The following is a 14,097-nucleotide window of genomic DNA, read 5'->3' on the forward strand; positions in this document are numbered from 1 at the left end:
CAAAGATATACTTGAAAGAAAGAATACTGAAAAAGTACCCTGGTATGCAGGGCTGCTGTCAGGAAAAGCACTCTGAGGGCTGCAACTAGCAGAAGGCAGCAAAAGCTTCTACTGCTACTTCAGCAATTAAATAATAAAGAAAATACAGCCCACTGCTGTGTGAGACAGTGACAAGCAGCAGGTACTCAGAGCTTCCTTTGCCTCCCTGCACTGAAACATTCTCCCAGAGCTAATGGAGCACAGGAAACACTAGGGATAGAATCAGCATCTCCTGTAAAGTTTCAACCCAGGCCATCCCATGGGACTGATGGGATGAATCCAAGAATACTGAGAGTGCTGGCTGATGTCACTGTGAGGCACTGCTATATAATCATCAAAGGGCTGTGGAGCTGGGATGCTGCAGTCTGGATGAGTGGAGAACAAGACGGGTGAGGAATTGGCTCTTGGACTGGAACTGGACTGCTGGGCTCCAGGTCTATTGGTAACACAACAATATGGGAAGTTTTCATAAAATCAAACATGAGAACAGTAACAATTTCAGAAATCAATTTCCAGAGTTTTAGAAAAATGCAGTCAAATAAACACATAATCTGATCAACAATATATTTTACAGATTAGCATTTTTGTCACATTAAATTATATTATATAATGCACACAAATGCCTTCAGAAGGAAGTCCTTCATCGTCATGGTGTATCTAAGTGTAAGCATAGATTTCATAGAAATTACATTCAGTGAGATAGTTGCACTATAAGGTAACACTTAAAATTCTTGATGTGATTGTACCACAATATTAGTGTTACCAAGAATAGATATCCTATTCTGATTATGTAATCAAGAAAAACTTCTGGAAATAATATTCAGAGTACAAACTACTTTTAATCAGCAGCTAAATACCAAGATATGATTACTTCGTTGCTCTAATGACATCTGTAATGGATTCCAAGTGCTGTGCCTGATTGCTTCCCAGCTGATCAGGATTCTGTTCATCACTTCTAGCTGCTGGAATTCTGAGATTTCTTGGAGTTCCTCTGCAAAAGGCTTCAACACTGGTTCAGCTAAATGGCTACAGTGCATGCTTTAAAACAATCCATCAAAACTTTACCCTTAGTACTCCATGATAAAATGTTTTAAGAGAAGAGAGGAAGATCTGTGCTGCCCACTCACTTTTTATCAACAGGAATTGATTAAAAAGCTGTATAATCTCCCTATCCTTTTAGGCACCTAGTCCAAGACTGCTAATCCACAGGTATCTGCACCACAGAGCAAGTCACTGTTATCTCTGTCATCAGTTTCCACAGAAAGACAAAGGGCTGTAAAACTGTACTTTTATGTACAACTTAATGGTTAAATTGTACTTTTATGTTTATCAACACACAGCAGAGCAAGCCATTTGTATAAACACAAAGGCAATAATGAAGTAAGTAATTGTTCCAGCTGAATATTCTACAATTCCTTTTAATAGTGCATTTCCTTAACCACTTTATATAACCACATGATAACAGGCTTGAAAACTATTAACATAATTTCAATCACCAAGAAATTATTAGAGAACTTAAAATAGGGTGGCTCAAGTGAGGTAATCATAGAATCATTGAATCATTGAGCCTGGAAAAGACCCTTAAGTTTACTGAGTAATGAACTGCTCTCTCTTGCAATTTCTTGGAAATTGCATGAGGCAGCTTCAAATATTTATACAAGGCACAGCACATCCATCACACAATGTAGGTGATCTCACCAGTACAATCCACTCAGTTTCTTTCACATGTCTATTTCAAAATGAATAATGCTAATGTTTTGCAAAGCCCTGACAGGTTTGTATTTAAAACATTACCAAGTCTGAGACATACACTGGCGAAAGGGACAATAATGACTACAGAGAACCATTGCTAGGAAAACAGAACCCAACCAAATACCAGAAGTACCACACACAAGACTTACTGTATCCAGCCATTCAGTGCCCAGTGGAAGTCAGAAGATTGCTGGCTCTCCAGTTCACACTTACACTCTACCAACAGAGAAGCCTTAGCATAATGTTGTTTGAAGTCAAAAGAGACAAAAGTACTCAGAACTTTGCACTGTTTTATGAGTATTTGAGAAATATCCAGGTAAACAGAAACTAATTTAGCCTTCTGGATTTTCTAAATTTTAGAGTGAAAGATCTCTTTCAACAGGATGTATAACACTTATTATTTGTCCTGACTTTTCTTTCAAGAGATACTGAAACCAAAATATTTGGAACACCTACACAAATTAGAAGTCCTAATCAAAACATTTATTAAAACTCTGCTATAGGAAGATGATTCCAAAATTAATGGAAGCACGTAAGCCAATAAAACTGCATCATGGAATACTTTATGGTCAAGCTACTGAGGTGTTACACAGTAGATTCAATCAAGCTTAAATCTGTTGTTTTTTACACTTTCCCACTCTTTCAGCAAAACTGTGTTCTGATCAAAAGAAAGCCTACAAATACTGTCAATCAATTTGACAGCTAAAGTCTTAAAATTAACACTGTGGGACACTGAAGGAATTAGTGAAAGGTCTCCAACGTGCTCGAAGCCCTGCTGTGTGAGCAAGGGCTGGGAAGCAGCTCCTCAGGTGCAGGTGGAGCGTGAAGCTGAGTGGAACACAAGGCACAGGATGTTTGCAGGCTCCCTGGGTGGAATGTGGGGCTAGCAGTGACAGAGCCAGGGCTGTCTGCAGCTCTGCTGCTTATCGGGGCTAACAAATGTGGGACACTGTGCTTAGATCTGCTTTCCAGACCACTTCTCAGCAGGTAACACCACGTCTAATTCCACTTCCCAGAAAAGTACTTCTCTTTCTTTTAACTCACCTTTCTGGATGGTTTTTTGTTCTTCCTCTCAGTGTACAAAGGAACCCACTGGGCTCAGAGTCCCACAACCACAGGACAGAGTTGCTAGAGCTTAAACTCACCGACCTTTAGCATTTAAAAAATTTAAATACTTGAATCTATTAAGCACTAGAAATCTATAGAATTCTCTGAGCCTTACTCACTTTAGGTACCCAAAAAGCCATATCTAGTCTCTGCTATTTTATTAGCATTAGTTTTCCCCAGTGGCTAGAGCCCCTCCTTGTCATCTCAAAGCAAGCAATTAATAAATGAATGCACAGCTGTAAGATGAATGCTACACAAAAGTCAGATGAAAAAATCAAATAATATCTCAAGAATCATCTACAAATCATAGTTTTTACCCCCAAAAATACCAAAACAGGAACTAATACTAATGGTACTTATGAAAGACTATTTTGAAGTCAAGTAAATTAGCCTTATTGCCAATCTGAAATATAAAAAAAATGAAGTTATTACCTCCATTCTGCACTTTTAATTGCCTTACCTGGCATTCCATGGACAAGGTCTCCACACAGCACAAAGAACTTGGGTTTAGGGTTTAGTTTGTTAACAGCCTGCACTGCTTGCTCTGCTAATTTAATTTCTTCTCCCCATTCATCATCGCCATTATCAGTGTCTCCATGTGTCCAAGCTTTCATCAGTCCAAACTGAGGATCTGTTCCTTGGATGAAGTAGAAGGGCCCCTTCCATTGGTACTCAGCATCTAAGAAAAGAAAGGAAAAAAACAAAACAGTAGAGACACTTAAAAGAGAATGAAAGCTTCCACACATCATTAAATTGATTGTTCTTCACCTCAGTACATTGACACTGCTTTAATGCACATACAGAATTCTGTACTCATTCATACAGGACAAATATAAAGGCAGAAGTACAAAATTTTGCTCTAATGTACAGTTGTAATAAATGAAAGTATATTAATCTAATTATACCACATAGTAATTATAGACTGATTAGAGGAAAAGTATGTGAAGAATTCAGCAAGTAGTGCTGGAAATTACAAGACTACAACACAGCACAAATGTGTAACATTAGATTTCAGTTGACTCTTTTAAGATTCCAATTACTGCTTCTTTAATTAACAAGCTAAAACATATGCAAGTTTCACATTTTAGGGTTCCAGTAGACTTTTTCTTAAATTATTAAGGAGTTTGATGCTTTTTTGTTCTCATAGTTCTAGAGAAGTTGGATGTAGCACATTCTTTGGAGTCAGAACTGAAGACACTCAACAGGTCCACAGTCAGCAAACACTACACCCAGCAACTTCAGAATCATCAGCAACAATGAAAATTCAAATTTATTGCTGCCACAATTGCTCCCAGGACCTATGACATAAAGGTGGGAACTCAGAAACAAATTTCCATTGATAGAGTTGGTGTAGGCAGAGGGTAGGACAGAATCTGTACTGGTACCATTTTCTGTATACTTCTTTCTCCAGAACTGCAGTACCAAGTACAACAAAGAAAGAGTGACATATAGGACTACAAGCCCATTTGGAAGAAAAAAATCTCAATATGGGCAAATAAAACAAGAGTTGGCTACAAATTTAAAACAAAAATGGGTAGCCTGTTTCCTACACTTATGTCTCAAGGTGGAATTGAAGTACAAACACAAGTACACTGTGGTTTCTCCAGCTGTCTATATGCATTCATTTGCAAGCTGAATGTTTTAGTTTTGACAGCTCTACTTGCCTTAATACATTTACTGTTATTGGAGGCTTTAAAACAGCATTTAAACTGTTAAAAACTTACAGACTACATCCATCTACAGTTGAATATAAAAAGAAAATATACAAATCATTTAAAATTAAAATATAATCTGTAAATATACTCTCATGTCAGTCTGATCTGAAATCCATTCTGAGGCAAATGGTCTTCTGGTCTTCTAGTAACAGTAGAGAAGTAGCATGTTCAACACATGGATGCACTTTTGATTTCCTTCCACAAGCTCTAGAACTGAAGCATCACACTTTGCAAGAAGGGGAGTATGTTTCTTCCAAGCAAGGTCAGAAAACAGAGTTCAGAATTCATCTCTTGCACCATGGATATGGATAGGCCAGAGTGAGGGATGAGGAATGTAGGCAACTCCTGGAAGCTGCTTGTAATTGTCATCTGTTGCTATGGCATCAGATCGTTTTTCCAAATGAAAGCTTCTGCACTTTAGTCAAAGTAACATTTCATTTCTAAACAAAATTATTTATATACCAGCACTGACTTACTCTAAATAATAATCATGTATTTTATAGACAGAAACTTCTAGCCACTCATTGGCTTTTAATTCTGAAATAAAATTTACTCTTCAAGTTACACAACTGTTCAGAGAAGTGAAATGATCTTTCTAGCCATGAGTTTGCAGTATAAGCCTTATGGAACCAGCTGAATGCCAAAAATAATTTAGGTTTTTATTTTATGACTTGCATGAAAAAATACAATTGCCATAAAAGCAGCTTATATGATGCAGTAAAGGCACTGTTCGTGCAGAGAAATCAGCTTACAGTTTTTATAGCTAGAGAACTATAGGAAAAAAAAATCAGTTAAGGAAGCTTGCATCAGAAGCCCTTTATGACCTCTACAAAATGAAAATGAAAAAAAGGAATGTCTGGAATAGGAACTGGGTTTGAAGGAGTGGTACAATTTATTCATTAAATGGGGACAAAAGAACAAATCTTTGAACAATATGGCAGGACTACTAATACCTGTCCCTTTTCCAGCAACATGATAGACAGCACTGATAAATCAACACTGAGCAAAGTCTACTTGTTTTGTATTGTTTAATCTGAAGTCAGTATTTTTACCATAGTAGCCTAAGTAAAATATAACTACATTTATTTATTTTTACAGAGACTACTTAGAAAAAGAGCTAGCAGTTGTTCTTAGAGGCTGTGTTTCAAGTATGGACAGACTGTGTTATGCTGTCAGAGCCCAGCAATGGTGTCTGGTGGCCACAGGCAGCTGCAGCACCTGGAGCAGTCCTGGCTGGGTGGCAGAGGCAGCAGGGCTGGCCCAGGTCCCAGGGAACTTCAGACAGAACACTTGAACATACACAGGTCTGGCAAGCAGACAATGCACTGTCAGGGAGCAGGTGGGAAAGCCAGACTAGGGGTTATTCTAATATATGTTTCAGGGATATTTTATTTTCCTGACTTATATTCATGCCAATACAGTAACTCTCCAGGTTTTCAGTACCTGAATGTTTCTAAGACTGTGCACAGATGCTCTGGTTTGAGTGGGTGAGTGATGGTCATGTGAGGCAAAGAGAGAGACTGAAAAGATGAATTTCAAAAAGAGAAGTTCAGTACACAGACAGAATCAAGAAATGGCAGAAGAAAGGAGAAACAGAAGATGCAGGGGTGGAGGTGGTGAAGAGCGGGGAGAAAAGGAAGGAGATAGGAGGTGAAAAAAGAAAGGAACTGAAAATGATGCAAAGGTATGTGCTATATTCTCCTGTAGGAAAGAAAAAGATAAAATGAAGAAAGTGAAGCAGGGATATCAGAAGAGAGCCAGGAATGAGGGCTACATAAATAACATTTACTTAAAATGTTAGTTTAGTTAACTGGTCTTGGTCAAATAATTCAGTCAATAGCTATTTCTGTGGTATTCAATAACTTATCAAATAGTTACAAAAATAACAGTAAAGTTGAAAAAATATTTTCTACCTTTGTCTTGTTATTTGATTACTCCAACCAGAAACACTAAAAACAAATAACCTTAGTACTTAAACCAAATACCATTAGCTTATTACTTATCAATTGTTACTCACTGCTTTTGTTTCCCATGAAACAAAAGTATATGGGAATAAAATAACTTAAGGACATTGTTTAAACTTACAGCTTAACTTTTTTATTAAAATCAGGAATGTGCTTCAAGTACTATAAATATAAAAACAGCATATCATGATTAGAGTTGTATAAGTACGCCACTGGTGTGAACTTGCACCTGGCACCAATCTTAAGCCTGTTCTGAATTCAGCACATCCAGGAGGTGACTCTTGGGTGCCCTCAGTGGTCTGTCTTCAGAGTTGTTTTTGCAAGTTTTTCCTCATCTGACACCAGTCCAGCTAAAGTTTTAAGTGTTGCTATGAGTGCAGTTTCACTAATTCTGCTGAAAAGCCCAGGACTAGGTCTGCATGAGTGCTCTTCCAACAAACTGAAATGGTAAGAGGGTGGCAACGAGAAACAGCTGGGAAAAGCATCTTCCACTACCACAGATGGATCCAGAAGTCTTCTGCCTTACAATGAAGTGGTAATGGACCCTGTTCAGAACATGATTCTGTACCTTCCTTTTCTCCCTCCCCAGCTGCTTGTTCATTTCCTGATTCAGCTACCCACAGAACAGGTACTGTGAGCAAGCAAACGAAGCAAATGAACCTTGTCTGCCCTGTAGTCAGGCTCCACCAGCCCCTGTTTGAACCCTTTCTCTGGTCTTTGCACTGGATCTCAAGAACAGCGCTCAGGGGGATCATTCTGCTCCCATGCTGAGGGTCTGCCCAAGCCTGGTAGAGGGGAACTAACACACACCACTGGGCACAAGTGGCGGGAGGGCCAACCGCTGCTTTTGCAGCAAGTCTCTAGTCATGATCCAGGTCCCAGCTGCTACTTCTGAAGGTTTCAGTTAAATAACGTGTACAATGGCTATCATCCCTTCAAATGGAGCAAATGACTTCTGTGGGACTAACCATAAAGGCATACTTCTCACTAGGAGTTTGAATTTTCAAGCCTTTAGATGAGCAATGTAGCTGTTTTAGATGAAGTGCATGACACGCAAAGCAATAGAAGATTAGGATTCAATTAATAATTTTTTCTGCCCTCTCTCTTCCATCACAAAATTGAATGAAGCTGAGAATGCCTGAAAATTGGTTCTTCGTCCCTACAGACACTGAAGCTGTTTGTGATTCTCAGAATTTACCATAAGAAAACACTAATGCAGAACAAAGTTAAGACTTCTGTGATAACTGAGGTACATATGGCTTCCACTTCTGAAGGATAAACAATGTCTGTGGAGCTACTTACACACCAAGCACCAGAAAGCTCCTATTTCAAATCAGTTTTGGTTACAGATCTCCTTAAAAGCGCAGCTGATGGTCACAGCATTAGTCCAACTTCTTAACATGTTGTTATGCCTCAGTTTCAATAGCTTCCTACTCTTTTTCTGCTCCCATGAATGCCAAAGTACAGACAGAGGATCAATGCAATGTATTTTTAGTAGCATTGCCTGAAAAACAGCGCCAGCTTCTAATTTCACCTAAGGATTAATTCTGTGAAGGACCGAAGAAGTCAGCAGCAGCTCACCAGAGAAAACCTCACCCATGTATTGTGATCACAGGCAAAAAGACACATCAAGGACTTAAGTGGGATTTCAGCTGAATCTCCCAACTTCTAAAGGACAACAGCTAATCTCTTGCTGTGCCTCCATTTCTTCCCCTTTTGCTTTTCCTAGTTTCACATCTCTCTTCTCTCCCGATCTCCAAGGATCACCAACACATCTCTTGAGATTGCTCACAGAAACCACTGGCCTCTGACACGCACACAGGATTGTGGATCCTGGTGGGATTTCCAGTATTTCCCTGGTGGGATTTTTTATAAGTACATTGGGTTCAACAGTATATTGGTGTTCTTCTTCCTCTACACTCTGCAGAATTTAATGGAAACAAATCTGTTACAGAAAGTTACTCCTGTCCATAATCTCTCTTGTGTCAGAGCAGTTTGGATGGGGACACAACTCTCAGTGCCTGCTCAGTCCATCACGGGCAGTAACAAATACGAAAATGCCCTCACTGTCCTGTTGGGTTTGACAGGAGAATCAATACCTGAAAATCAGAGCACAGCAGACATAGCGACATGGTTCCCTGCCCTAAGTTGTCTCTGCTTACAAAAGTGTGCCTGTGATTCTTTTTCTGGGTAAAACTGAAAAGGAATCACAAGCTTGGTTTTCCAAAGAAGGTCTATGCAGGAAGGAAAACGGAATCCCTTAAGTGAAGTCAGTATGTATACATCACAGACAACACAAACAGCAACAATTTGTTTCCATTACTCTCAGCCCTGAAATAGCTTGAAAACCAATAAAGGAATTGTGCTATGTTTTTAATAATTCCTTGTTCTATATTAAAATATTATCAATACATGTGGCTTAGAAAACTCATTATTTTTGTATGCCTAAATACCAAAGATTTCAGTCTAAAGAAATGTGCAAGTCTTTCAGCTGGTTTTTTTCCATGCGTACCTGGGAGTCTACCAAAGAAATGACTACTGAAGGTTCTGTTGAATGACCAAGGCAACCTGTCATGAATTATGCCATTTTAAGTACCAGGGGAAAAAAACCCCTTCAAAACAGGTATTAAAATACATTTTCAGAGAAAAAATAAAACTTTTTAAAGAGTAATTATTCTAGAAATTATGCACTACAAAAATACTGTCAGTAGAAACACTAAATGACAGAATATGGTTTCTCAAACAAAGAGACAGTGCTACTGTTATCAAAAGACATACTTTTAAACTTCTTAGATAACTATCAAGGTAAGAAATGCCCTCTCAGACACAGTTTATTTGTACTGAGGGCTACAGAAGCTGAATTCTAGTCATGCCTTATGCCCACCCCCAAATTTAACATGTAAACTCATTACAAAAACTTTACAGCCCAGAACTGTAGGTGTGAAGGGGGGTGGCTTGCATAATGACAAGGTGAAGTCACAGAAAGTTTCTCAAAACCCACGTAAAAATTTCCCTAATCCATATGAGAGCTGGAGACAGTACTGGGAATGGAATATGCAAGCTGGGAAGCAGTTCTGATCAGTGCTCAAAAATATTACTGTTGAAGAGCTCTAGAACAGTAATCATAATGTGCCAAGATCTAACACTCTTCTGAAAGCAAGAAATCAACTGCGGTTGTATTTAATTTCAAAGGAAGGCGAATTATATATAATTATGATGCTTTTAAAAAGTGCAAAAATCCTTGAAGGCAGCATGGAAACTATTCAAAGACACTATCCCAGAGGCTCAGACCATATGCACAGCATTTACTAAGGACTTCAGAAAGACCAAAAAGAATCCAGACTGTCTAAACTACTTAATTAACAGTGATAAGGAGGCTGGTAAGAGCAGGTCAGCATCCTTTGAAGAGCTAAAGCATTCAAATAAAAGAAACAGGAAAGATTTTATACACTGAAAGGTTTGATACTGAAGTCCAAGAAGTCAAGCTAAAAAAAGTGAAGAACTGGAAACAACATAAAACTGAGAACAAAGCACTTTGTACAGGAATTAGGAGCAGGTAGTCTGCCATACAGTCACTAAGGTTAACAGGTGTTCCAGACATGCAAGATGCAGCCAAAAAGAAAGGCTGAAAAGAAGAAAAACAAGGTACATTTTGTATCCACATGCATCCACTTGTGAAGATCTAATGTGATAATTCCTCCTGAGAGACAGCACATCAGATCTGTTTCAAATCAAAATACCAGTAGATGATTCAACAAATAGACACAGGCACTAACAGACCACTCAGATTGGGTGACACCCATAGAACTCCTCAAAAGTGAAAACCAGTGAACTTCTGGGGAGTTAACCTTAAACTGCCCTTGCACCAGAGGAACAGGGAGGCGGCCATTATGACATTCACATTTTAAGGGGTTCTGGTAACAAATGACTACAAAAGTGGCATCTGAACAGACAAGTGATGGAAGCACTAACCAAGACAGTAGCTCCTGTGTTTATTGATTCTTCAGAAAGAGCAGTCAACAGCTTTTATAGGGACAAGGGAGATCCACTTGGTCCCATCTCCATGAGGCATCTAAGACTCATCACCAAAGACTCTTATGGAAGCCAAGCTGTCTGGAAATACAAAATGAAGTCCTTGCATGCACAAGAAACTGGTAAGAAAAACAGAAATGGGCAAGACAGCCAGATGCCACCTGGATCTGTACTAGGACCTATATACTGTTCAACAAACTCAAAACAATCTGTCACAGCAACTGAACAGTGAGGAAGTGGAATTTGCTAAAATTAAGCCATTTGACAGCATGAAAATCAGGCCTGGTTGTGAAGAGCTGAGGAGAGACTTCCTATGCAGTGAATGTTCAAAAAAGGATGAACTTTGTGAAAAAAAAAGTGCAGCATAGTGCACATAGAGAAAACACCACCAACTTCATATGATTTTTACCAAGTGCTACCAAAAAGTCACCTCAACATTCAAAAATGGAAAAAATCAGAGATTGGAAAGGAATAGAGAACAGAGCAAAATGAAAATATAAGAAGCAACTGAATAAACTTTGAGAGCATGTACAAGATTGGTGAGGGAGGCATGACAAAGGAACACAAAATCACATGTGGAACTGAGACTGTGAGGATCAATACTGGTCATTCACCTGTTCCACATAAAGGTTTTGGAACCATCAACTAAAACTAGCAAAAGGCAGGTTCAAACAGACACTTCTCAACCAGTTAAACTGACAGAACTATCACTTGTTTAGTTACTTGAAAAAAGTGTTCCACCACTTCCACAGAAGTTCTTTGCACAGCATGCTACTGACATACTCGGGACCAAAAAAAAACCCAAAGAAACCAAAAACCAAATAACTCCCTGACTTCTGGAGAGAAGTGGTGAAGACAGCATTTACCCAAAAATACGGTTCTGTTCCTCCACTCAAGTACTAACAGAAGTAGACAGCTGAAGCAAAATTACACATTGGCATAAAAGAGATAATTTATTTTACAAAGTAAAGTCAAACCATACAGAGGTCTCTTGCCAACCAGTAGGGTATTTATACACTGTTTACTACTGTGCCTCATATGGATGATTTCAATCACTCACCTCAAGCTCCTCATGCACATGTCCCACATCAAGGGCAGAGGAGAGTAGGTTACAGGTATAACCTCCATGTTATGTAAAAGCAAACTGAACAATTTACCAGTAGGGAAGAGGGACTTTGCAGAAATGGTAGGAAGAAAGGAAGGAAATTTAGCTCTCAGTAGTGGCTTGCAAACTTTAAAAGGAAACTGTGTGCCAAGCCACAGCAGTGGCAGTAAATGTGGACACATGTTTAACCTTAAGATTGAGAAAAGCAACAAAACAGAGATAACTGATTTTTGTCTTAAACTGCATGAAAATTTGCCTCAGTTTTAACAGACCTTGGTTCTCTTTTTTCCTCATAGTTTAGTTATTAAAACATTGTGTTGAACTTTAGCCTCTTAAGAAAGACCCAAGTAAATTATTTACAAAAAATAGTGCACCCGAAGGTGGTAGCTGGACTATGATAGCCTAACAAATCCTGAACAAGATTAAAAGCAACCAACTCATAAGAAAAATCTTAACTAATATTTAACGAATTCCAAACAAGGACACTTCAGAAGAAATAAGCACACCTGGAAACAGATTTCCAAATGATGTTTTCTTCCATGTTTAAGGAAATTCTCAAGAAGTTAGATACAGCTTTTACTCAGAAATTTTTACACTGCTGTTGAACACTCCTTTTGTCAAAATTTTACTGTATAGTTGATTTAACTAGATGGCTTGTCTGCCATCTGTCCCCTCAGCAAATGCTAGGCATTCTGTTCCAAACCAACCAGACCATCTGCAATTAATAGGTTGCCAGAATGGCTGTATACATATACTTCACATGCTCTGAGTTGGTGATTTTTCTTTATTTGGCAACAAGCAAAGCCAAATATTTCCAGTGCAATCCAAGAAAAGACCACAAAATTGATGGGATGAAATAGCCTTGCTGACCTCACCAAACCAAAACAATACAGAGAAATAGAAGATCTTCTATACATGACCATAGAAAATGATTTCTTAACACAGCTGTGTCCCTGAAAAACCCCAGCACACTGTAGAACCTCCATCCTTGGGAGAATTTTACAAACAGGTGCATTCACTGAGATGTTAAGGTGTCAAATGTGCTCCTCTGTGTCCAACCACAAGCCAGAACCAGCAGTCACAGACGGCTGCCACCTTTGGCTCGGCCTCATCGCCTTACCCACCTGTCAGGTGTGGAAGCACGTCTGCCCCGGCTGGCTGCAGCCCAGGGCTCGCAGCGCTGCTCCTGCACAGCGGGGAAGGGCCAGGGGAGCACCTGCGCTGCTGACCTGAGCGAGGCTGAGCACCCCAGGGAAAGCAGCATCTTACCGAGCTGTGAACCACCTTACGGCTGCCTTTCGTTTGAGCACCAGCAGTGACCCAGCGGTAACCTGTTAGGTCACCCCTACAGGTACGAACACAGGACAGCACAGTGCTGGCACCAACAGCTTCATAGCCTGTGGAGAGCCGGTTCAGCAGCACCGACAAGCATTTTAAAACGAATGCGGTGGTGGACACTGCTAGCATCTGCACCGGAGCCAAAGCCTGGGGACAAACTTGGGCGGCTCCGGGCGCGCCCCGGCACAGCGGGGGCAGCGAGGCGGCCACAGCCCCGCGTCCGTCCGCGCTGCGGCCGCCCGGTGCCGTCCGGCGCCCCCCGTGTCCCCCGCTCGCCGCCACGGGCTCGCCGGCAGACAGCCCAGGCCCCGGCGCTCCACACCTCCCTCTCCCGGGAGGCAGCTCCTCCCGCCGCCGGGGAAGCCCGGGGCCTCCCTCCGCACGCCCCTCCCGCCCGGCAACGCGGCGGGGAAGAGCCCGCAGGCGATGGCGCGGCTCGGCCGGCGCTCCCCGTACCTGGGCGGAAGGCGGTCAGAGTCCTGCCGCGGGCTCTCAGGAACATGTCCTCCGCCGCCGCCATCGCCCCGGCCCGCGCGGCCGCTGCCACCGCCGGGCCCGGCCGCCGAGGGGGCGGCACCGCCTCCGCCGGGGGCGGCGCCTGGCGCGGGCGGGAGGCCCCGGGACGCACCGGGGACGCCCCGCGGGCCCGGGCGCTGTGGCCGCGCTGGAGGCTCCGCGGTCTGGTGTGAGGGGAGCAGGGGAAGCGGTGGTCGGGCGGCTCTGGGGCGAGCCCTGGGGTAGCCCTGGGAGCAGGCAAGGGGCTGCGGGGCGGCTCCCGGCACCGCCAAGTGTGGGGGCGGCTTAGGGTGGAACCTGCCCCGAAGGTGTGCTGGCTTTTAAATAAATTATAATAAAGTAATAGATTACATCATATTCAGCTTGTTCCTAACCTGCGAACCGATGTAACCCCTTGTCTAAAAGCATTGGCAACCTTCCTTTGTGTTCCTTCATGGGTTGTTCTCGTCAGGTTTCCTCAGTGTTTAAATGTCCTCCCGCTTTTAGGTATCATCCGCAAGTACTCTGAAAAAGAAAAGAGAAGGTATGC

The 14,097-nt window shown here is 41.4% G+C and overlaps 1 protein-coding gene across 2 annotated transcripts in view; it reads right to left on the reverse strand.

Annotated features, from left to right (window-relative positions):
- Positions 1–13,627, reverse strand: part of CPPED1 (calcineurin like phosphoesterase domain containing 1) — a 38,839-nt gene extending 25,212 nt beyond the window's left edge. For both annotated transcript variants that reach the window (XM_084216315.1, XM_084216314.1), the window contains exons 1-2: positions 13,509–13,627; positions 3,359–3,577 (exon numbers count right to left, since the gene is read on the reverse strand). In XM_084216315.1, coding sequence (XP_084072441.1) covers positions 3,359–3,577; positions 13,509–13,572 — 283 coding nt within the window. In that variant the 5' untranslated portion in view covers positions 13,573–13,627. The remainder of the gene's footprint in view (positions 1–3,358; positions 3,578–13,508) is intronic.
- Between the last annotated feature and the right edge of the window lie 470 nt (positions 13,628–14,097).

Source organism: Fringilla coelebs (assembly GCF_963513975.1).
Source record: "Fringilla coelebs genome assembly, chromosome: 16".
NCBI classification, from domain to species: Eukaryota; Metazoa; Chordata; class Aves; order Passeriformes; family Fringillidae; genus Fringilla; species Fringilla coelebs.